This window comes from Typopeltis vanoorti, chromosome 9 (assembly GCF_054136105.1).
Source record: "Typopeltis vanoorti isolate ZY-2024b chromosome 9, IOZ_Tvanoo_1.0, whole genome shotgun sequence".
Taxonomy (NCBI): Eukaryota; Metazoa; Arthropoda; class Arachnida; order Uropygi; family Thelyphonidae; genus Typopeltis; species Typopeltis vanoorti.
The window spans coordinates 103,752,034-103,778,530 of record NC_143557.1 but is presented as its reverse complement, the minus strand read 5'-3'; the positions used below and the strand labels follow the sequence as shown (position 1 = coordinate 103,778,530).

At 36.0% G+C, this 26,497-nt stretch overlaps 1 protein-coding gene across 2 annotated transcripts in view; it reads left to right on the top strand.

Moving 5' to 3' along the window:
- jub (LIM domain-containing protein jub) overlaps window positions 1-26,497 on the top strand; it is a 242,515-nt gene that overhangs the window by 178,586 nt on the left and 37,432 nt on the right. For both annotated transcript variants that reach the window (XM_090398070.1, XM_090398071.1), the window contains one exon: window positions 16,739-16,807. In XM_090398070.1, the coding sequence (XP_090254196.1) occupies window positions 16,739-16,807 (69 nt within the window). The remainder of the gene's footprint in view (window positions 1-16,738; window positions 16,808-26,497) is intronic.

Genomic DNA, 26,497 nt, shown 5'->3' with positions numbered 1-26,497 from the left:
ACTGAACATTGTGCTCTTCGATTGGAAATGACCTTAGTTTGATTTTTGTTGTTATGAGAGGAATCTTTATATGGGCGTTTTCAATGAAGATGAATTAGCTTCATATGAAGGTAGAGTTTTTACTTCCAGAAAAACTCAAGTTTTTCATTCTGCATACAGGCACATCAGGAATGGTGAACGCACACAATTACAAATAAATAAATAAAATATATGAACAAAGAAAAAGATGAAAATACAAACAGTAGACATAGAAACATGGGTGACCTTGGACTAATGATCATAAAGAAGTAAAATTTCATAAACAAAGAATGATCTAGTTGTTGGAAGTTTTTCCACTTGTTTAAACTATAAATTAAAGATACCAAAAAATTATATACTTGGTTTAATCCTTTATCCTAGTGTAAGCAAATGAAGTTTGTTCCTGAAGTATTTTCAGGCTTGGGCAACTCGTATATACAAGCTAATGACTTCACATCACTTGCCTTAGTATCCCATAATGCGAAGTACATATCCTTGCAGACATGTATAATGCTATGCATTATTATGGAAAAGGTCACTACTACCCAGACTGGTTTTGACTTTTATTGAGGTCTCATCAGTGGGAGCCAGACCCCTAGAAGTGATACTAAGGTTGAAGTAATGCAGAAGTCATATATTCATGTACGAGTAGCCAAAAAGTGTCGCACCTTATTATTAAAATACTCTGGATCAGAGATAATTGCTGGAAGTTTTCTCTGATCCAGAGTAATTTAATAATAAGGTATGACACCTTTTGGCTTGGAGAAGGCAATATAAATATGTAGCTACAAAAATGCATGAAAAAAATTTAATGAAAGCTCCTGAAGTTCTTTAAGTTTTGGATTTCTGGAAAAACTCCACTCAATGAAAAAAGTACTGGTTATTCCTATTTATAAAAGAAAATCCTAAATAAAGATGACTGTAATAACTATAGGTGAATTAGTCCACTAAGTGCAGGTTATAAGATATATGCAGGGATATTAAAAGAGAAGCTGACCAGTATTGCAGAGGAAAAACTATTGGGGAAAAAAATGGTTTTGAAAAGGGCCACTTTTGCATAGACTCAGTTTTTATTTTGAAATTAATAATTGAAAAGAGAAGAGAATTTCAAAAAGAAACATGTGGTCTTTATTGGTTATGAAAAGCCTTTGATAAATTAATTGTTTAAAATATTTAAAATTGTTTAACATTAGCTGATTTAAATACCCAAATCCAACTCTTAGTCTATTCAAGAAATAAAATAGTAGGCAAATCGTAACAAATATCAGAATAGAAAGATATATCAAAAGGAGTATGGCAGAGATGAACCCCATCTCTTCTACTTTTTAATATATTATTATTATTAACACCAGACCTCCATGGAGTCAAAAGAATCATTGCTGATTTTATGAAGTTTATAAGAACAGAACACTGGAATAAGTTGATAACATTTATTTACTTAGTAAATAAATGCGCAACGAATATACCATCGCATGGAGAAAGTGTTACTCAGAGAACAGATTCAAGCTACGAGAAAAAAACTTGGCTGTTACTCAAAACCAGGTACAAAATATAAAATCTGAACTTTCGAGTTACTTGAATGCAAATATTTGGATTAACCTCGAAAAGATTATGGACAACACTTCGAACCATATCTTTCAAACTAAGAAAGAATATCTCATATCCAAATTTCATACTAAACAATCGACAAAACCAATGGACATATTCGAATTTCTTCACAGTGAACGTTAACAACCAACCAGAAGCAAGAAACAACAGATGCCACCAATCATCTGCAGGTAAGAGTAATGTTGTTAACCTATCCAACCACACTTTAAACAAAGATGAACTCTCACTACTCAGTCAAGGTCTAAATTTTACCATAGCACCCAGATCGATAAACAAACTGGATTTTATTTATAATATTGAAAGAGGCTTAAGATTCATCCCAAATAACATAGCAGATAAAATACATTTAGAAACCGCCAACATTTTAAACATAAATCATAAGAAAACAATAACAAGCAACTTAACAAAACACGATTAACAGAGGTGAAATCATTAAAATCAAATCCGAACATCATAATAATCTAGAGCCGATAAAGGAAGTGCCACCATTATTCTAAACCAAACCACTGAATCTGCTAGTCTCGGACAATAGTACATACCAACTTGTTAACTACGACTCAACCAATAGAATAAAAAAGAAAACAGAGAAACTACTTAAATCAATTACTACATGGCTTGAAGATGCAGTCAAAAAAATTACTTCCACGCTACGCTCGTTCCCTGAGAATTTACGGTCTACCAAAGAATTTACGGTCTACCAAAGATACACAAACAAAACATTCCACTCCAGCCCATAGTCGAAGGTATAGACAGCCCGGAAATTATCACCTAGCCAAGAAATTAGTGGCAACACTCAAGGAGTTGGTAGGTCATTCCCCCTCCTATATCAGAAACACACAACACTTCATAAACATAATCAAAGACATTACATTAGAAAAAGGTGATTTATTAGTCAGTTTCGATGTCTCTGCCCTCTTTATGAATGTCCTAATCAATGACACAATCCTTCTTTTTCAGAATAAATTCCCTTCAGATATTGCTGCGCTCTTTGCACATGTATTATGGTTTGGTTATTTTGTATCACAAAACGCTTTCTACTGACAAAAAGAAGGCACAGCCATGGGTTGACCATTAATTCCCCCCCCCCCCCCCCCCATTGCTAACTTTTATATGGAACATTTTGAGCAGCATGCTCTAGAATCCTCTCCTTTAAAATCCAAAGTCTAGCTTAGATACGTTGACGATGTTTTCTCAATCTGGCCCCATGACTGCCAGACATTAGAAACTTTCCTTAGCCACCTAAACAAACAACACAAACGCACATACAGTTCACAATTGAGATTGAAAAACAGAACACACTTCCGTTTCTAGATACACTTCTCACACATCTTCTTTCTGGCAGTCTCTCCTGCACTGTTTACCGGAAACCAACACATACTGACCAATATATACACATAAACTCCTACCACCACCCAACACAAACACTAGGTGTCATTAATACTCTAAAAAAACAGAGCTTTGAAGATCTGCTCCAATGAATATGCGCTGAAACATGAATTTAAAGTTATCAGCAATATTTTTCTAAAAAATAGTTACAGCCAATTAACAAAATTCTCTACAAGATCTTAATAAAAAACAAAGATAAACCAGACTACAATAAAACTATAATCATTCCTTACATTAAAGGGACATCAGATAAAATAAACAGAATGCTACAGAAATACAACCTCAAAGCCACCTTTAAACCTCCTGCTAAATTAAAAAGCTTACTCAGCTCATCCAAAGACCCACTCCCTCTGCTGGCCCACCCTGGAGTATACTGTATTTACTGCACCTCTTATCTACCATATATAGGGGAAACAGGACGCACAATTCCTATCAGACAAAAGGAACATAAATGACACATTAAATATAATAACTATGGTGAAGTTGGCCTTTCTGATCATGCCCTGAACACTTTACATAGAATTGACTGGAAAAGCACCAGTTGTTTACATCACACCAAAACATGGTATGAATGCAAATTTAGCACTTTCATTGCCAAGCTGAAAATTGGAATTTCATGTGGTGGCCAAATTTTTTTTATTTTTTTATTTAGTTAGCGACGTCTATGCAATAACACGTGATCGGCTGTTTGGTGAGAACTCGCATCACGCGATATCGCTTGATTGGCAATGAACATGTTAAGGAAGTCGGTGAGATTCTTATCAAACACCCTAATCTGAACAATAATGATGGTCTAAAAATCCCAAGCATATGGAAGGCACATATTCTACCCATGGAACCTTTCTCCCTAAGAGTTAACCATAAACAGGACTGTAGATTATTCAGAATCCTAAATCTAATATAACAATTGTAATGTTAAAAATAGGACATCATTGTTACTGTAAGAAACTATAAGAAAGAATGTTTCTCTCATGTTATCTTAAATAGAATTTAGCTTTGATGTAGTTTCTAAATAATTAATTTGTAATTTTATCTGTATTTTTTTTTTTCCGCTAGAGGTCATGCCAGTAGAATAACCGGTGATCAAATCATCGTTTCTTTAGCTTACTGTGTAAAATGTAACTCAGCTTGTTCTTCTATATATTTGTATATACTCCAGAAGATAATCTTAATATAAACATTGGGAAATTAAAATAGTTATTTATAACATGGTTGTAAAGTCCATAATTTCTAAAATGAATGCTGATCACCATGCAACACTAAAAGAAAGGATTAATATTTAAATCATTGGGAATCTAATGCTATTTCCAAAGATTCCAAAATTTTCTTTCTTCTCTATCATAGCAATAGTGTAATAGTTCTGATTTATCGCATAAAACTTGATGTCTCATTTGCGAAGCATCTTTTGGATCAGCTGAAGAGAGCACATGTGATGACAAAGCTTGACAAGGCTTCCCTATGGTGTTCAGTATCTCGAACATGTTGAGATATTGAATGTGTTGTTCAATTGGTTTTTCTGTCTGTCCATAGTAAGATGACCGGCAGTTACACCATAGCCTATAAACACCTGGATATTGAAGTGGACTATGTCGAGGTTTTGCAGATCTTAGTAATGATCCAATCTTGATAAAGGGACAAATACTACTTTGATTTTATATTTCTTAAGTAGTTTTGCTAATTTTATGAAACAGAACTAATATATGGGAACATGAATTCTCTGTTTTCTTCTTCATTAGAAATTTCTCTTGTCTCATGTTGGTTGAGTAGTCTGGAGATGGTGTGCTCACTATCAGGGCTGTTTTAAGGTAACAGTGAACCCTGTGACTTCCCACGGGCCCTGCTGTTTAGGAGGCCCCCATTCTATTATTGTGAACTAAAATGAAATTATTAAAAAATGAATTAAGAAACAGTAATGGCACAGTCACGATTAAACCACCTAAGTTTAATGATCATTGAACATGAGATTTTACAAAATATTAACTTTGGTGACCTAAAATATGATTTTGCTACATCAAAATGTAGAAAAGTCACTTTATAATGTTAGTTTTGCTATGGAGAAGCGTGTGGGTGGGAAGGAGTGAATTGTTGTGTTATTTTTGTTTTGAATATCGCCTTCACATTCACCAGTGGAATTACTTGGGACTTCAAAATCGATGTGTATCTTATTATTATTATTATTATTATTGAACATTAGGAAATGTAATAGGGCCTCGCATTTCTCTTCCTGCCACGGGCCCAAGCAGGTGTTGATTCGGTCCTGCTCACTATAGCATTTTGAAGGAAAGTGTTTCTTAATGTTGAAGTTCTTTGTCTAGCTAGCCAAGAAATGATATTCTTGGCTTAATTCTTTATCCAAATGTAAGCAAACAAAATTTGTGCATTAAGTAACTTCACGACTAGGTTACTTGTATGTAGAGGCTAATGACTTCACATCAATTGTCTTAGTATTACTATTATTATTATTACAGGCGACTCCAGGGAGTCCTTAGACTCATCGAGGGAGGCCCTAAACATCATGTCCACACAAATATACAACATTCTCACAGTATCTATCATACCTTGCCTTGAACTCACTCACCGTCGTAGCACCCACAACAGACTCTGCCAGTTTATTCCACTCATTTACCACTCTAAAAGTAAAGAACCCAACTCTCACACTCTTGCCCAGCTTCCATAGATGTCCCCTAGTTCTCCCATCACCAGTCCTGATCTCAAAAATATCCTCTGAATTAATCCTATAGAAACCCTTTTGCAATTTGAATGTCTCAATAATATCTCCCCTTTTTTGCCTATCAACCAGTTTCTGCAACCCACAAATCTTCAACCTGTTCTCATATGGTTCATTCCATAGACCTGCTATCATCTTAGTCACTCGCCTCTGGATCCTCTCTACCTCCTCCCCATCAAGAAGGAACCTAGGTGACCAAATCTGGGCACAGTAGTTGAGATGAGGTCTTATCAAGGCTCGGTACAGAGGTACAATAACTTGCTTGTCCCTGCTCATCAAGGTATTTTTCAACAACCAAGTGAGTTGATGAGCTGATTTAGCTACTTCTGCAATGTGCCCCCTAAACTTCATCTCCCTATCCACCAACACTCCCAAGTCCCTGGTCTCATCAATCTCCTGGAGTACAGTTCCACCAATGTGGTATACTGCTGCTAATCTTTTCACCCCAAAATGCATAACCTTACATTTTGTCACATTAAATTGATATCCATTCTCCTTAGCCCAGAACTCCAATCTGTCCAAGTCGTCCTGCAAGATTTTGACATCTTCTGCATTCACTATTGCCTTACCCAACTTTGCATCATCAGCGAACAAATGAACTATTCCTCTTAGATCCTTCCCTATATCGTTAATGAACAAATTAAACAGCAGTGATCCAAGAACAGAACCCTGCAGCACACCACTAGTCACAGGCCGTCTTTTGGACTCTACTCCTGAATAAACTACTCTTTAATATCTCTCCATCAACCACCCACCTATCCATCTCACCAACCCTACATCCATTCCCATATGTTGTAGTTTACGGATTAGAATTCCATGTGGTATCCTGTCAAATGCCTTAGCCAGGTCCAGCAGTATCACTGTAAACCCATTACTCTTATCCAGTTCAGCCGTCACTGTGTTATAAAACTTGAGCAAGTTACTGAGGCATGATCTACCCTTCGCAAAGCCATGCTGTCCTCCATACAGTATCTCATTTTCATCAATCCATTCCTGTATTTTTCCCTTGACTACTTTCTCCAAGACCTTGACAACCGATCAGCATATCAGCTCCTGATATGCTGATCGGTTGGTAATTTGCAACCATAGTCTTGGATCCTCCTTTATGTAGTGGAACTATTTTCCCCTCTTTCCACACCTTCGGGACTAAACCAGACCCGAGACTCAGATTAAACAACATAGTCAAGGGCACCGATAATTCTTTAGCTGCTTCATGCAAGACCCATGCCGGTATACCATCAATCCCACAGATGTATTCACATTAAGGTTCTGTAATAGACTATTCACCTCCACTTCATTCATCACAATTCCTGTATAAACTGATGGTTCCTTCATTTTTTTCAATGTCACCACCTGGATGATATACTTTCAAAGTGCTCGCTCAGTAATTCCACTATATCGACTGATTCAGTGACCTCCTTACCATCGTCATTCGTTAAAAATCATTTTGCCGTGTACAGTTTTTTTTTGCTTGCAGCATATTGAAAGAACTGTTTGGGATTCTCTTTAGCTTGCATAGCTAGTTTCCTTTCATAATCCACTTTTGCTTTTTTTACCACATTCGTTACCCTTCTGGCCTTCACTTTATACCATTCATGTGCCTGCAGGTCACCTCTTTCTTTAAATTCCCTCCACAGTTGTTTTTTTTTTTTTTTTGCAACTCAAGCTTAATGGTGTTATTCATCCATTTAACCCCTACTTGTTTTACTATTCAGACCCTAGGTATACAATCAGCCATAACCTCCTGTAAATGCTCCTTGACCACTTCCCATGCTCTATTGACATCCAGCACTTGCAGTTGTACATGCCATGGCACTGATCCAAGCAATCTCCTAAGCTTGTCATACTTGCCAGCACGGTAATTCCACATATACCCTGTCTTAATCGAAAATTCCACACCTTTAGCCACCTCCCAGGTCAAGACCTTATGATCACTCTCACCAATAGGTGGCAACATGGTCGTATTCATTACAGTCAAATTCTCAGATGCTATTATCAGGTCAAGCACTCTTACACCCCTAGTATTTTCAATTACATGCTGTCTCAGATAGTTACCTCTTAATAATTGAATAAAATCCATTTCCTTCCTCACATGTGTCCTCTCCTCCTTCCAATCAATGTTACCATAGTTGAAATCCCCCATAATAATTACCCTCTTTCCACTCATTTCATCAATTTGTTTATGCATACTATCTCCACCATCTATTCCATCACCTGATCTATAGCAGCACCCAACTTATATTTTGTTCTGCCAGTCTCAATCTCACACCAAATAGCCTCAAATGAGCTATTTTCACTATCCTGTAATACAACTTCAATTCTCCTTGGCTGCAGTTCATCAGCTATCATCAATAACACCCCTTCCCCCATTTTATTTTCTGTCCCTCCTAAACACACTATAACCTACACATTCTATCCCACTAACTATGTCATCTTCCATCAGCCATGTTTCACTAATGCCAATAACCTGTGGCCAGGAAGAGCCAATCAAGGTCAAAACTTCTTCCTTCTTGTTCCTAATACTCCTGGCATTGGTATACTTGAAATGCAGTGGTCTCTTTGTCCCACCCCTATCTTGATGTGTTATTCTAACTATCCCATTCCGATTTTTTTGTCCTTAGTGCTGGCTCAGGTACATTATATACATTCTTACACTCAAACTGTCTCACTGATGTCTGCATATCCCCCCCCCCCCTCCTTGGTAGTTCTAGTTTCCCTTGTTCTACACATCCATTTTCACTTCATTCAGCAACACTTTTTCCAGTCTCCGCACACCAGATCCATACCAGATCCATTCAAATGCAGGCCATCCATCTTGTATAAATCCTTTCGCCCATCAAACTCATTCCACACGTCCACGAATTCCATACCACACCGTCTGCATAACCTGCGCATAATGTCATTTGCGATTATGACCCTCCTTCTAAACTCCTCTCTGTCATACTACGGCAACAGACTCACCCGTGGGTAAACGGTGGGAGTAACTATGACTCTCTTAAGGTCCAACACGAAAATCGTACTCTCTGCCTCGGATTTTCAAGGGCCGACAGGAGTGTGGTATTGGATGACCGCTGAGTAAAATTGTCGCGAGTCGAAGCATTTTTTGTTTCAGTCACCCCTATTATGTCGATCTGGTACTTATCTAATTCCTCAGCTAGCTCCATTTCTTTGCCATATGTGCATTGTATTATGGGATAATAAGGCAATTGATGACCACATCAATTGCCAATATTTAGTTGTATGATGATGATGATGCAAAACTGGGAAAGCAGTAGTTTGTAGAGGTGAAGTAGATATCCTGCAGGATCTTTTAAGTAAATTGGCATTGTGAGCGAAAGAATAATTATCGATTTTATGTTGCGAAATGTAAAGTTATGCACTTAAGGTTGAAAAGGTTGCATATTGTGTATCTTATTGATGAGGCTAGGGACTTGGGAAGTAATGGTGGTCAGGCAGTTGAAGTGCTTGAGGGCATATTGCAGAAGTTGGTAAAATAACTGAAAGGATTACTTGGATGTTGAAAAATATGCCAACAAATAAAGACAGGGAAGTTATTATCCCTCTTTATAAGGCTATGACTTTATAGTAGGCAAATTGTAAGTCGCATCTTGATTACTGTGCACAGATTTGGTCACCTGGGTATCTATGCACAGTAATCAAGATGAGTGACGAAGGTGGTGATGGATCTGTGGAATGCTCCCTATGAGGATGGGCTGATGGTGTATGAGTTACATTTATTTATTTATCGTATGGCTTGTACACATGGTTAAAAGACAATAAGATATAATACACATGAGTATAGATAAGATACACATTTAAAAAAAAGAAAAAAGTACATTCAGGCAAATACAAATATGAAATTTATGACAAGCATCAGACAGAAGATTAGTCATATTTTAAAATTTAGGTTTTTGATCCAGTTGATCGCCTCTGGGGATAGGTCAAAGATATCCTTAGTCACCTGGATATGCTGGCAGCTCGCATTCCTGTACTATATGGTAAATAGTTTAGGTCTTGGCTCCGCAGGGACAGTGGGGATTTGGTATCTTATCCCACTTTGAAAGTAAGTTTCCACATACACCATGGCCTATACGAATCTTGTTAGCCATCGTCCATATATTCCTGGGGTTACAAACCTGGGGTATGAGTTACAAAGTTTAGTTGATAGGCAGAAAAGAGGGGTCATGATAAAAACTTATATTAAAGGGGTTTTATAAAAATTGATGCAAAGGAAATGTTTCAGAGAGAGAGAGAAGTAGGTTCCTTGATATCTGTGTAAGAGTGTGGTTAGTAAGGATGGGCATGCTACACTTTTTGAATGGAGAATGGTGAATGAGTGGAATGGATTGCCAGAATCTTGATGGTGAATGAGTTTAAGGAGAGGTAATAGGTGTGCATATATAAAGGTTGGTCTCACACGATGTGTTCTGACTCCATAGAGATACCCATATAATAATAATAATAAAAAGAAAAATGAAAAACAAATCGCACAGCAGACATGAAATTTCCCAGAAAAAATAGCTAGGTGTACTCAGAGCCCATAAAGCAAGTGAAAAAATTTTACAATCCTGGAATATAAATAAAGTGATAATTACATAGGTAAATATAAACAAATTCATTCATATTGAATGAACAATTGCAGAATACCAGAATTACTCTATAGATATAAAATCAATGGAAAAAGGAGAATTGGAAGACCAAGTACATAATAGCATGAGACTGGAACAGGCTACTTGGCCTCAGACCACAATAAGAAGCAGATTCATCCATGTGATGGAGTGACATTTTCATCATTTTCTTTGAAATCCTATAACTATGCTGAGATGTTTAGATACGAACAGTAAAACTCCATCCTTTCTTCAAGGATATCTTAAAGAAGGGAAGGAGTTTTACTATTTCTACTTGTCTCTTGAGATGGTAACTGGAAAGATTGGTAGCATAGGGTAGGAAGTATGGAGATATTACCTGCTCCAGTTGTTCTCTGGTATAGTAGTTTACAATGTGATCTGATTGCTGCTACAATACATTTAGTAAATTTTAGTACCTTGGATGGGATAAATTGGATAATTTGTAAACCCTGCTGTAGAGCCCAAACACAAAACATCTGCTAGGCACTTAAGGCCTCTCCAATAAGCAGGGTAGTAGTCTCACACTGGATACTGAACAATTACTACCTAAAGACACAAACAGCCATGACCACAGTGATTTGAACCCACAGCCTGTTGATCAGGGAGTTGAGGTGCTATGTACCTGGCTTATGCTTATTTATATATCGAACAACCTGGATACCAAAAAAGGCTTCTGACTTTAATGGTATCCCATTTGTGCTTGAAATATGTGCTCCTGAACCAATACCTGTTCGCTATCATCGCTATATTATATTTTACTTAGGCTGCCATACTCATGCCATAACATGAAGCAAGCGCTTATACTTGCTTCCATGATTATTGCTCTTACCTCAGTAACTGTCTAAAGTAATGGGAGAAGGCAACGAATAGTAAGTAGTTCTTATAGGTATTGAAGTTAACTCATCAGTGAGTACTAGTATGGATTCTGCCAATCAAGATTCACATAGATCTCTTCATCCACATCAACCAGCCTCTGGACATGTGCCATGGAAAGATTTAGAGGAAGCTGTGCTGTTGCTCTGGATATTTCCAAGGCATTTGATACAGTTTGAGGGCTGGTTTTTAGCAAATTGTCCTTTTTTGGTCTGACTTCCAACCATTATGGATTGCTAGTTTTCTCTTTGGTCATTCACTGTATGTGATGGTGGGGAAATGTTCTCTCTTCAGATTTTCTTACCAATGCAGGTGTTCCTCAGTGCTCTTTCACCCACATTCTTCCTCAATTTACATAAATGACTTCCTCTCCCTGATGCTAAATCCTATCCAAAGCTTTGCTGATTGCTGCACTCCTCATCTTGAATCATACAACAAACCTTGCAGTACTCAAACATCTAAAGCTTCAAGATCATCAGTGCTTAGATGTCCTAAACACTGATATTGCCACACTATTCTTCAGTGGGGGTGAAAACCTAGTGACCCTCAATGCTTCCAAAGCAGAGTTTTGTCTTTTTTTCTCACAAAATAGACCTGTTCTTCTCCTATTACCTTTTGATGATGTTCAAACTTAACAGTAATAACCAAATTCCCCTCCCCCCCATTCTTATCCTTACCTTCCGCAAAAGTGCCATTTTTCTTGTATGCATCGATGCCATGGAAAACCACTTTCTAAACATTATTCCATATTAAATTTCATGAACACGCATGCTCAACTTTACAGTCTCACTAAAATTGCACTTATTTTTAGGACATGTGCAATACTACTTTTGATATGCACTATGCTAGTTCCATCTCCTTATATGTTGGAGCATGGTGTTAGGTAATAACTAATCCATATCCCAAACTCTAACTGGTGCTTAAAATTATTGGCTTTACTCCTCCAAAATTTTCCAAAACAACTTATATTTTTAGGATTCATTTCATACTTTGTGTTTAAAGTCTCTTACAAGACCAATCTTTTCTTTATCTTTGTTAGTTTTTTGTAATAACTGAGGAAATTCTTTTATTTCTTCTCAACTATAACCATCCCTAGAACCTTAGGAACAAATAAGCCTAATTTTCTAATTTATCTTGGAATTTTTCAGCATCAGTCTACTTAAAAGTTTTTGCTATTCAAGAAATTTGACTCATGTTTAGTATTGAATTCTATAGCTACTTCTTTTTCCTGAAAAATTAATAATAATAATTTGCATTACATTTACTAACTTAAATTTTAATGCTATTTTCAATTCACATTTTTAGTTTTTCTGCAGTTCAAGAAATTTCACTTAAATACTTTCATATAAATCATATCAGTTTTATTCTATGAATTCTCTGCATTAAAAGGTTTCATTTTTCAAAGGGATTCTCAACAACAGAATGTTGTTGAGAATCCCTGCTATAGATGAAAAACAGAATGTAAGAATTACAGAGGAATTTCCTTACACTAAGTATTCCAGGTAAGATGCAAGCATATCTGAGAAGAGGATAACAAAAATTGCAGAAGAGAAACTTGGACAAAAACTTTCTGGGTTCAGACCAAATAGAGGTTGTCATGATTAGATTTACTTCAAGACAAATAGTTGAAGTCATGGGAATATAACATTCGAGTTTTGTAGATCTTGAAAAAGCATGTCCAAGAGTAAAGCTGTTCATTATAATTATATGTTGTACATGGTATATTATGTCTAGCAGTACGTATTTTATATTTGAGTGGTAAGTCCGCTTTTAGAATTGAAGTAGAGGATAGTTCAATGTTAAACCAGGTGTGAGATAAGGCTGCACATTATCTTTTGCTATTATTCATCTCTATGGATCACATTATGAAGGATAGTGGTATTAGACATGATATCAAAATTGGAGATATTCATCTCAGATCTTTACTTTATGCAGATGGTATTCTCCTAAACAATCTAGTAGAAGTCTGAAGGATTCCCTAACTAAGTTGAATAATATCTAATAAATTTGGTACAAAAATCTGCAAAAAAAAAAAAAAAAACCTGTGAAAATATGCAGAACTGAAAATGCCCGACTGCATCCTGAATGGAGATTGTATAGAACAAGTAAAACATTTCAGCTCTTTAGACAAGCTTTTTAGTGAAGATGGTGCACTATATATGGAAAAGGACAACAGAATTAGCAAAGCTGGTATGGTAGTGACTTACCTAAATAAATTTATTTATATATATATATATATATCTGATCCACACATGAAAGATCACAAGACCTATAAGCAGATTAGTGCTGTGTGTGTGTGTGTGTGTGTGTGTGTGTGTGTGTGTGTGGGCAAGAGGATAAGAAGAAAGGGGGAATCTGTTAACATTTTGTTTGAACAGCTGAACACATAAATAGATGGAATGAAAAAGGAAGCAGTGAAGTTGGTTTGTGAGTTTCAAGATGGACTATAAAAGGTTGTTGGTTAGAAGTGGCTCTTTTTCTAAGGAGTTTAGATGAAAGTGAAGGAATAATAGTAACCAATTCAGCAGAGCACTGTCCATGAAAGTATCTGTAGAATAGACACAAGGCAGAAACTTAATGTTTCCGAGAGAGAGATCATTAATTAACCAGAATAGATTGCTCAATTCTATCCAGAAGAGGGCAATCTTAGAGAGAGAGAGAGAGAATTCTGGAGCATAATCCCAAATATGGGAGCAATATTCCATTGTTGGGCAAATTTGGGATTTGTATAGAGTTGGCAGATGTGAAGTAGTGTCTTGTGCAAAAAAAGTACAAAAGGTTTTTTTGCAGCTGCAGAAACTATAGTTGAAATGTTTTTTTGTGCCAAGAAAGATCAGAGATATAGTCAGTTCAAGAAAAGAAATCTGATCATGTTTGAATATCTGAGTATTGTTGCAGGTAAGGGGGGGGGTGAACTCTTTCTTGCAAGAGATCACATAGGACTGAGTTTTGCTGGCATTGAAGTCTACAAGGTTGTTCCTTGCCCCATTGGGATATAGCTAGGAGATCAGAGCTCAGAAAATTCGTCGTAATGGATCTTGAGGATTCTAACACTTGAGCACCACAAGGTTTGTCAAACAAAAAAGGAGGAATGGAGTGTACTGTCATCAGCAAAGCTATGGATAGGATTGGAGGTCCGTGAGAGCAGGTCATTTATACACAAGAGGAAGAGAGTGCATGAAAGAATGGAACCCTTTCATGGATACCCCTGCATTGGTGGGGAAATCTGAGGTGAGAACATTGACAATTCAGCTGCAGAGTGAGAATGCAGACCATAGGATGACAAGTTTGCTAAGTAGGCCCCTATGCCGAACCCAATCAAATGCCTTTGAAATGTCAAGGGCAACCATATGAGTTTTTTCAAGTTTTTCCATAGCTTGAGTTCATAGGTAGATGACAAAAGTTAGATCTGCTGTGGATCGTAAGTACAAAATACCAGGCTGCTGGTCAATGATTAGTTGGTAGATCTCGTGGTTCAAGAGTTGGTTGTTGGTGCCTTTCCCCATAAATTTAGAGAGAAGTGAGAGTAATTTGTTGCTAATTTGTACACCATGCCCCAGAACTAACACCCTTTCTTTGGGATGGACTAGATGTGGGCCTGTTTCCATGTTGAAGGGTAGATGTTAGTTGAAAAGTATAGATTGAAGAGGTGATACAAAATGGGTGTTAGTTCTGGGGCACAAGTTTTTAACACAACAGGTAGGATATCATCAGGACCAGATGTCTTGTTTGTGTTCAGGTTATTAAGGATTCCTCAGCTTTCTTTTTGGCAGGCTGATGTGGAAAGAGCAGTTCTTGGTAGAGTGGAGGGAGTTTCAAAACAAACTAGCTATATCCAAAGTAGTGTTTGAACCAGTTTTAACTTATGGATCTGAGTGCTGGATTAGAAATAAAATAATTGATCAAAGACTGGAGACCACAATAATAACAACAAACTGTCTCACAGCATTCCAGTAGTGAAACAAGCTGGAGACCACAGATATGAGAATTTTGAGAAAAATTAGGGAAGCGAACAAACAGATGGCATCAGTGGCAGAACAATATCTATAATAAATTTGGTACTAAAAAGACTGAAAATATGCAGGACACTGAAAACATTAACTGCATCATGAAGTCCAAATTAGGGAATCCCTCAGACATGTACTTGATTGCTTAGGAATACATCATCTACACGAAGTAAAGACCTGACACAAATCTCCAATTTTGATCTCATGATTATTTAAAAATGAAAGATCTGAAGGAACTTGATGTTATTAGCAATGAGGAATGTGTGAGCATTGCTAATCTAAGATGATATTATTTTTAAAAAAATGGGAGAGGAAAGCACAACAAGTGCTTTTTTTTTGCTAGGATGACAGGAAAAAGCCCCTTAGGGGGAGACCAAGATCTAGGTGAATTTGATGTATAGTGAAGTGCCTTAGAAGACTCAAACATAAGATCTGACAATATTGAAGTCCTGACAGTACAGATTAATTCGGAGGGAAATTATCAATAAGAAGTTGGTAATGATGATGTAAACTTTTCATGTAGTACTCTCATAATATCCCCCCCCCCCTCAGAGTACATATCAGGAGTTTGATAATGCATCATAGTACATATGTTGTCCACTACAAATCATTCTATTATGTACATCAACCAGCAATTCAAAATGATTTTTGAGTCTTCACTTCATTGTGAGTCACAGTGATGATTTTGACTGCATTGCACTAATCTTCTTGGAGGTGTGATATAGTGAAATTTTATTTCTGAGTAACTGTTGAAAAATTTTACCCAGTTTGTTCTAGTCAGCTGTAGTTCTCAAGTCTTCAGAAAACAATCTGCAAAGGTTCACTGCTCATGGATTAATGAACATTATAAACTCCTCTTTTCTAAATGCTACTAGTGCTAGTAGATAATTTTTCCCCAAATAAAAAAATAATTATTTATTTATTATTTCCTTTTTTTCAAAATTCCTGGTTCATTTCAAGCAGAACTCCTCTGCTAATGTGGCAAAGGATCAATAAAATTGCAAATTTATTAATATGATATTACAATTGCTGCATCGTATCTTCTCCATGTGATGGAGGGAAATGAGCGTGCGGCAGCATTGCATTTACAGAATACTTGATACTGAACCCAACTGCAAGAAAATTTAATGAGTGAGTGCAGTTCTTTTTGCTGGCTGAGTGAATAATTTCTCCACTTTCCACTTATCTGAAATTCATTAATTTCAGACAAGATAATCAACAAATTCAAAAGTCATTTACACCAAACTCCTTTGCTTTTAGTTTCATTCTAGAATCCTGAAATAAGCAATGTTGTAGCAGATTCATAATCTCCTGTGAAGTTTGTGACCCGTGTATTGCAAAATTTGGTTTCCATCATATAATTTATTAAAAAAAATTTTTAAAAATAAAGCTATTATAATTCATCATGTAAGCACACCTAGAACTCATTCTATTGTGGTGTAAAATAAGATATGCATTGTTTAAAATTCTGTATTCTATTTTAAATTCAGGGCACAGACGAAACAGTCAGAGTAGTCTCCATGGATAGGGATTTTCATGTTGATTGTTACGTCTGTGAGGTGAGTATAAAAATTATTTTTATTTATTTATTTATTTTTAAGTTGCTTTTATATGAGTGTCCCAACAATATGATGGGGATGGGAGAAACATACTTTGAATTTCAAAGATTAAGATCATGGCTTACCTTTACTGCTAAATATGAATTCATTCATGTAGATTCAAGCATGAATTTAGTTTCAAAAGGCCAATCTTGTTTGCCTATTTGACAGAAAATGCCTTTTTGAGCTCGTTTTTTTACAAAGCTTAATTGTAATGTTTATCATACACATCAAGGAATACTCTAAAAGCATTTTGTCATAGGAACTGAAAACACTTAAGAATGAGAACGATGTCTCAGTTATTACATTGCCACTGTTTTTTCATTTGGTTACAGATTAAATTAAACTTGCCTAGAAATTATATTCTTGTTTAGTAAACAAAGCAAACAAAGTTTACGTGTGAAGTATCTTCAAAACTAGGCTTGTTTCTCTATATATATATATAGGTTGATGACTTGACATCAATTGCCTTAGTATCCCATAATGCAAATCACACTTCTTTTTGGACATACATAATGCTATGTATTATAGGGAAGCCACTGCCCATACCAGTTTTGACCATTGATGTCCTGGTTAAAGTGCAGGAGAACCTCAAAAACTCTCAAAATATTCTGAGTGATTTTTAAGATCACTCTAAATCTCACTGAGTGATTTAAAAGGATCACTACTAAGCTCATACACTCATGACCTGAATCACTCCAAGATAGATGGCTTACTAGTGGATGCACTCGGTGACAGTTAGAAACCTTCCACTGAGCAGAACTGCAAGCTGTCATCAGTGGCAGCCAGACCAAGAGGAGAAAATGAGATTGAATTAATGCAGAAGTCATACATTTCCCATACAAGTAGCAAAAGGTTGATCTCCTTATTATTAAAATACTCTGAATCAGAGATAGTTGTAGCAAGTTTTTTCATGTGTTGCAAATTACATTTGCCAAGAAATTATATTCTTGTTTAATCCACATGTAAGCAAACAAAGTTTGCATGTGAAGTATCTTCATGACTAGGCTACTTTGCATGTAGAGGTTGATGGCTTCATGTAAATTTCCTTAGTATGTCATAAAATACTAGTGGTGGTGGATTGAGTAGTGACGGTAGAGAGTCGTAGAATAGGTGCCCTCCCTCAATGAGTCTTTGGACTCCTTGGAAGTGTCAGGTAATAATAATAATGCAAAGCATGCTTCCTTTTCCTACATGCATAATGCTATGCATTATGGGAGGGCCACTAACTAGACTAGTTCTGACTTTTACTGAGGCCTCATCATGGAGCAAGAGATACCCTAAAGAGATACTAAGGTTGAATAATGCATTAATCATATAGAATTCCCATAATGCATAGCATTTTTCACATCCAAAACAGTGTGTTTTGCATTATGGGATACTAAAGCAATTGATATAGTTATGAAGTACTTCATGTGCAAACTTCATTTGCTTACACTTCAATAAAGAATTAAACAAGAATATAATTTCTTGGAAAGTTTAATTTCATTGTTGCTACTTACAGTAGATAGAAAATATTAAGATAAAGGAAAATATAAATAAATAATAACAGAATTGAGACTGCTTGACAATAAAGCAAGAAGAAAAGCAGAAATTAGTTTTTACTGAAATGTAATCAGATAAAATTTATTGTGCCTTTATAGTCAGTGACTATTGTAGTTTAATTCTCTCATAACCGGCCTGGTTGGCTGAGTGGTTAGCATACCCACTCTCCAACTAACAAGTCACTAGTTCGAATCCTGTCTTGGGAATGGTTGTTCGTGATTGTCTTTAATTGGGAGATGAATTTCATCGCCCAGTGCAACCACTGCCCCTTTTATCGGAGGCCTGAAGTGGCTTGAAAGCATTCCATGTTTGGTCTCTGGTGCAGGGTTTCCAGACTATGTAAAAAATAAAATAAATAAATAAAAATTACAAAAAAAAAAAAATATATATATATATATATATATATATATATATATATATATATATATATATATATATATATATATATGTGTGTACAGTGGAATCTCGGTTGTCCAATGACTCTCATCTCCAACAAATCGGTTCCTGAACATATTTTCCGAACAAAAAATGCACCGGTTTCCGAACAGAATCTTGGTTCCCGAACAGGCAAACCAGCATCCACGGGCTGAGATGATGGCAGGAGAGCATCAGATATGCCGTAGCCTCCACTCAGTGCAGACACTTGCTCGAATTTGCAGTGCCTTTTCTTGATTTTCTTTTTTTTTTTTTTTTTTTTTTTTTTAAATAAATTAAATAAGCCAGCATGGAACTGAAAAAGTAATAGCAGCAAAGCAAAAAGAAAAGTTGTAAGAACCACGATAGAAGTGAAAAAAGAAATCATATCCAAACATGAATATGGCATTTGTGTCTCGGATCTTGCTATGCATTTCAGTATGGCGAAATCAACGATCTGTACAATACTCAAATAATCATCATCATCAAATTCCTGACATGTATCCTCAAGAGGTGTACAGGATATGATAGTACTAATAAATGAAAAATTTACATCATTACTAACTTCCTATCTACAATTTTCTTCCAAATCAGTCTGTTACTTGTCAAGACTCCAACATTACCAGATCTTATATTTCTATCGTCTAAGGCACTTTGTACCGTATTAATCTACCTATATCTTGGTCCTCTTGGTCATTTTCCTGCCAACCTGGCAGAGAACACCTGTTTTGCTAATCTTTCCTCGCCCATTCTGTTCAAGTGACCATACCACCTGAGATTAGCTCTGCTAATGCATTCCTGGATGCTGACAATGTCAAGTTCTTTCCTAATATCCTTGTTTTTAATATGATATTGCCATTGATGCCATCTGTTCATGCCTCTAATCTTTCTCAGGACTCTCATATCTGTGGTCTCTAGTCTTTGGTCAAGTGTTTTACTTCTGACCCAGCTCTCAGATCCATAAGTTAAAACTGGTTTGAACGCTGTCTTGTATACAGCTGATTTAGTGTTCCGACAAATTTCTCTCTTATTCCATATGAATTTATTCAATTGATTTCTTACCATACCAGCTTTATTGATTCTATTGTCTATTTTCATATTTAATTTACCATCTTCACTAAAAATAGTGCCTAAGTAGCTGAAATGTTTTACTTGTTCAACAGGTTCCCCCATTCAAAACACAGTTGACATTTTCAACAATTCTACCTATTTTCATTGTCTTTGTCTTTTTATTGCTGACCTTCGTACCATATCTATTACAACAGTTATTCAATTTAGTCAGAGAATCTTGCAAACTTGTAGTAGATTTATTTAGAAGTATGACATCATCTGCATAAAGCAAAGAGCTCACATTAACATCTCCAATTCTGATATCATGTTTAATACCACTTTCCTTCATAATGTGATCCATATAGATAATGAATAACAGAGGGGATAATGTACATCCTTGTTTCACACCAGATTCAACATTAAACCATCTTCCTTAAATTCTATCTGCTGACTTACAACTCAGATAAAGACTAAGTACTGCTTGATATAATTTTCCATTGACATCATATAAGAGTAGCGTATTAAATAGCTTCTCTCTTGGCACCTTGTCATATTCCTTTTCCAGATCAACAAAACTTAAATACAGATCTTTGTTATATTCCCATGCTTTCTCAACTGATTGTCGTAAAGTGAAGATCTGATCCTGACAGCCTCTATTTGGCCTGAATCCAGCTTGTTCTTCACCAAGCTTTTCTTCCACAATTTTTCTCAAGTATATTTGAATAAATCTTGCCTGGAACACTCAGTAGGGAAATACCTCTGTAATTCTCACATTCAGTTTTATTTCCCTTTTTATGTATGGGTACTATTAGAGCTCTACTCCAATCATTAGGAATTCATCCCTCTGTCCAGGCCTTCTGAACTATGCAGTGCAGCCATTGTAAGACTTTTATACCACCATACTTCAGCATTTCTGGTCGAATATCATCTACTCCCGCTGGCTTTCCACATTTCAAGCCTTTGATGGCTTTTTCTACTTCAAGTATGGATATGTATTCCTGACTGTTTGCCTGTTGAGTGTTTTTTACCACTGTGCTATCATTGCTTGTTTCATTTAGCAATTTTTCAAAGTAATTACTTCATACTTCAAGGATATCTTTTTCTCCTGTTTTCATGTCATCTTTATCATCTCCAACTCCTTTTACAGCACTCTTTCCTCCATTTCTAAGCTTCTTCAACAACCTCCAGAATATCTTACCACTTTCTTGATATTTATTTTCTATGTTCTTGCCAAAGTCCTCCCATTACTTTTGTTTAGCTAGTTTTACACAGTGTTTAGCTTTCTTACATTTGTCTCTGTATTCTCTAAAAGCACAAGCTGACTTATTTGCCAGGAACTTTTGATATGCTTTCTTTTTTTCCTTCACTGCCAATTTAACTTCCTGTGTCCACCATGGAGTTCTGATTTTTCTATCTTTGCAGACAACCTTACCACATGCCTCTCTGGCTGAATCAATCAGGGTTTTCTTCAAGGTTTGCCACTGAATCTCCAAGGTTTGATTCCTGTTCTCAAACTCTTTCATTTTTTCTTCAATAATCTTTGTGTATTTTAGTCTACAGTTCACATCTGAGAGCTGAGCTGCTCAACTTTGATTCGCTTTACGTGTTATTCTTTTCAATATGAAATTCAATTTTATTCTGCTCAAGACTAAATAGTGATCATCACTTCCAATTTCTAATCCTCTGTACACTCTGGTGTCCTGCACTAGGAAGAAAACATCACTATCAACAATAACATAATCAATGAGACTTTTCTTATTCCTTGCTTCTTCTCTCCATGTGAATTTGTGCACATTTTTATGTTGGAACATGGTGTTAGTAATAACCAGTCCATGTCCTGAGCAGAAATCCAACAGGTATTTACCATTATTATTAGCTTTGCTCTTTTCTCCAAATTTTCCCAAAACATTTTTGGTATGTCTGACAATCACTTTATTTATATTATATTACACACACACACACACGTGTGTGTAATTGCTGAACATTGCACTATAGGTTTATAATAACCTTTCATAAGTGGGAACCACATAAAAAAAATTTAAAAAAGAAATAATTTGCACTCCAAAGCTACCCTTCATGAAAACAGTTGAATTATTAATTTTTGACTTGTTGCCCTTTGTTCATTTTCCATGAATTTCATTGCCCAGTGTGACCACTGCTCCTTTTATGAGGAGCAGTGGTCACACTGGGGACGAATGTTCCATGTTTGGTTTCTAGTACAAGGTTTCCAGACTATGTAAAAATAAATAAATAAAAATTACAAAAAAATCAGCTAACTCCTTTTTATTCACGTATAGGGAATAGGCAAGGCCGTTTAGCCCTATCTAACTTTTTTGGAGACTGAGCAGACAATTCAATCTCCACTGGCAGCCAATCAGAGATAGCTGGCCCAAGGCTATCACTAATTAAGCAGCATGCAGTGAAGAGAGACGGCTCAACAAATGCCACCATCTCATGGTACCTAACCCTAACACAATATATTTAATGTCTGAAATAATGTGGGTTCTACAGTCGATTTTCTTGAGTTTAAAGGACGAAAATCTGGAGTTTCCAGGAGAAAAAGCTGCTTGCCAATGCCCGAGATTGATTAACTTGGGATCCAGTTGAAAAAAAAAAAAAGGCTTAGAAAAATTTCCTCTAGTTGACGACTAGATTCGAAACAAAGTCTTCCTTTGTGCAGTCAAGCGCCATGGTGTGAAAATGCCACATCCACTGAGCTACACAGGCTCAGGAAAAAAAAATATATATATATATACTGGGGACGAATATTCTGGGCGTGCAGTGCTCATCCACCAAATATCAGCATCACCGATATTATATTTTTGCATTTATTCTCGTTAAAAGTCTCCCCTAATTGTTTGCAGACTTCTCATGATTCCTAAAATTGAACACAAAATACTAATGCTTCATTGTCCTCTTCATGAAGGTAATGAAGCATTAGTGCTTCATGAAGAGGGCACTTTTCTATGCGTAAACATTGCATGACATTCGTGTTAATAGTCTGGGTGTGCTTTCAAAATGCATACACCTTTGAAACCCTTTGAAAAGATGTAAAGAGGGTGCAGCAGGTCAAATTCTTAGCATTCTAGTATTTTTAAACTGCTGAGAAAGTGAGACTGGGTGAGTTCACCTAGTGGCTGTGATTGGTTATTGTATCAACCAATCCAATCGAACGTTGTCACTTGTCATGAGTTGAGCTCTTTCTGTATCCTATGGCTGTATTACAAACAGCTGTCACACATGTTTTCTGGAACTGAAAATTTGAAAGCAGATGTTAGGAGAAAAAAAGCTAATTGTTTTTTCTCTTTGTTGTGCGGTATAGCATCGTCAAAGTTTTTTAACGGTATAGAGACATTTTTATTCTAGTCTTCCTAAACAACAAACATTTTAAAAAAATATCAATTTCTGAATAAAAACGAATATTCTGTGTATTATAAGACGTTGTTGATCTACAACAAAATACCAGCATATGTGAGATTGTTAAGACAGAAGAACCGCTGATACTAAAAGATAAATAAATAAATAAATAAAAAAACACGAATGTAGGATTCCCAAAAGTGTGGATAATTCTAATATTATGTATACTGAGTCTCAGTAAACAAAAGAAAATTCTTGGAAGATGGAGCAAAATATACACAAACCAGAGAAATACAGGTATCCCTCGATTAACGCGGTTAATTAATCCCTCGATGTTACCGCATATATCAAAATCGCATTAATCAAATCTAATAATCAATGGTAAAAATTACAATTCATCCATGATCAATTACTGTATTAATAATTCGTTTTATATGGTACTCTTAGGAAAGATAAAAAATGAATGCAAAGTAAATGCTTAATAAATACTTGTACCTACATTATTTATGCAATTTTTTTATCAAAAGAAGTTATCAAGAGTTGTTTGAACAGTTTTAGTTCTTTTCTTATCGGCATAAATTCTACGATAACAAGCAGGATGACTCTCCAGACCTGTGCAAACAAGCAATAAAACATAAAGAAAAAATGCTGCAAATATAATACATGATAGTACAAATTAAGTGGATATTGAATCCAACATTATTTCATAGCCGAATATAAAAACTACAAGAGCTTCATACCAAATATATAGAAACTAAAAGTTTGGGCGGATGCAAGCATAAGCAATCTTATGGACAACTTGTAGTAAAGGTGGAGTAAGCTCCAGATCAATTTCCTTAGTAGTTTCCATAATGTAAAGCACATCTCCTGAGGGATATATATGATAAAAATAAGCCTTTGGCTCTCTATTTCATTAATACATAATGGTTTATTTATTTTCAGTTACAATCTAGAAATTATTGAACAAAGAATAAAAAAACAACAACCAAACCATACTATACTGACATCGGAGGTCGTGGTATCTCTCGGATACAATTTACTGTCAAATATCACAAACCTTTACATAACATGTGTTAAACCAAAAACTGACAGCAAAAAACAGTGCGGAATAGCACTCGTAACATATGAATGCACAGCTACTCATGACCTCCAAGCTATACACGGAATTGTGTAAGAATATTTATATTAAACATTATGCAAGTATCTGTCAGATCAGCTGCGAGCTCTGCAGGGTTAAAGGCGTGTTAACCAAAACTCTTGCCGCATATATCAAGGGATTGCCACAATTAATTTCGCCACATTAATCAAATCCTGCGTTAAGCAAAACCGCGTTAAGCAAGGGATACCTGTACACATAACATGTGCAACAAATTTTGCGAGATGATTTGCTGCTCCATCAAACCATGTTTATTCCTGCCATACTCTGTCTCTTAAGTTTTTTTTTTTAATTATGTCATCATAAATTCACCTATTCATGTCTAGACTCTATAGGATCGTGCTACTCGCTCTACCCAGCAACTTATAGTAGATACATATCACAAATGTTAATTATTAATAATTCGTTTATCATTAATGAAAGTATTTCTACTCACACTTATTCTTTCCTTTCATTTCCTATTCTCACATGTCTTATAAATGATGGTTCACATTTTTTCATCTTTGAGTATTTCAAATATACCAACCAAATACAGTCACCCCTCGACTTACGTCCAAGTTCCATTCCATCCGGTGGACATAAGTCGATATATTAAATCAACAGAGTTATAGGGATTAGGGACTTAACCGTAATAAGTATACTGTCATTTTAATTTTTAAACCTTATTATAAAACTGTATTGTGCATTACTGCCACTATAAAACAGGAGAATAATCACTCAAATCTTCTTCCACAGTCACATCTTCATTACCTTCCCTGTGTGAACGATCAGGCTGTGGCTCTTCTGGTGTAACCTTTGTTTTTTTGATGAAAATGTCCTTATTCTTCTTCTTCTTTTCACCATAAATTTGTTCATAGCAAGCAAATGCATCATGTACTTTCGTTTCTATTATTAAGTAGCGTTCAACATAGCGTTCAACTTCAGCAATTTTGAGAACATCGCTAACTGCAGAGAACACTTCTGCAAGACCCTTCAGTGTAAATTGTTTAACTACCTTTTCCTGTTTCTATTTCCCCCTCTTCCTTTTCTCGTTTTTCCTCTTCTGCAACACGTTCCTCCAGTTCAACCAATTCTTTGTTGGTCAACTCTTCAGGGTATGAGTTGAACTACATTGTCATCATTCACTTCGACATTCAGATTGTTTGCTATTCTCACTATTACAAACTTCCAAAATCATTCACAAACCTTTTATAATGTCTTTTTCCATATGCCACTCATACATTGAGAGGTCACTTCATCCCAAGCCACAGCAATATTTTTAATAGCATGATAAATATTGAATGTTTTCCAGAATTGCATGAGAGTCTAGTCATTCTTCAGTAGCAGAAATGGCTTGTGAAAAAGTTCTCCGTAGTTAATAAGCCTTAAATGCTGCATGAACTCCCTGACCCATCAATTGGATCAATGAAGTAGTGTTTGGAGGGAGAAACATGACCTTGAGCTTGGTGAAGATTACTACTATAAGACGGATGACCTGGAGCATTATCTAGAATTAATAAAATTTTAAATTCTATATTTTCTTTCACACAATAGGTTTTATTTTACTCACATAACAGTTGATTAAGGCATCCTGAAACAATTTTTGAGTCATCCACGACTTCTTATTGCTTCGATAATAAACTGGGAGTATGCTTCATAATTTTTTTGAAAATTCTTGTATTCTCATTGTGCCATATCATAAATAGTTTCAGTGTATATCCAGCGACATTACCCGTAACAATCATAACACGGGCATTGAGAGCTTTGAAACTAGGTAAAGATTTTAGCTTTATGTGGATGAATGTCTGCGCAGGCATTTTTTTCTGAAACAGGGACGTCTCATCCATATTAAATATTTGCTATAGCAAATAACTTTCCTCCGTAATAATTTTATCCAATTTTCCCACAAATTCCTTGGCAGCCTTCTCGGCACATGCAGATTCCCATACATTTTCACATTATGCAACGCAAAGCGCCACTTGAATCTCATGAACAACCGGATGAAGCATTTAATTCGTAGTCATAATCGGGTTCAGCTTTCTCCTTCGATATGCTGAAGAGACATAGTGCCTTAGCAGTTATGGTCACAATGCTAAGGGGTATGCATTTTTGGTTCAGGTCCTCTATCCATGATGCAAGTAGCTTTTCCT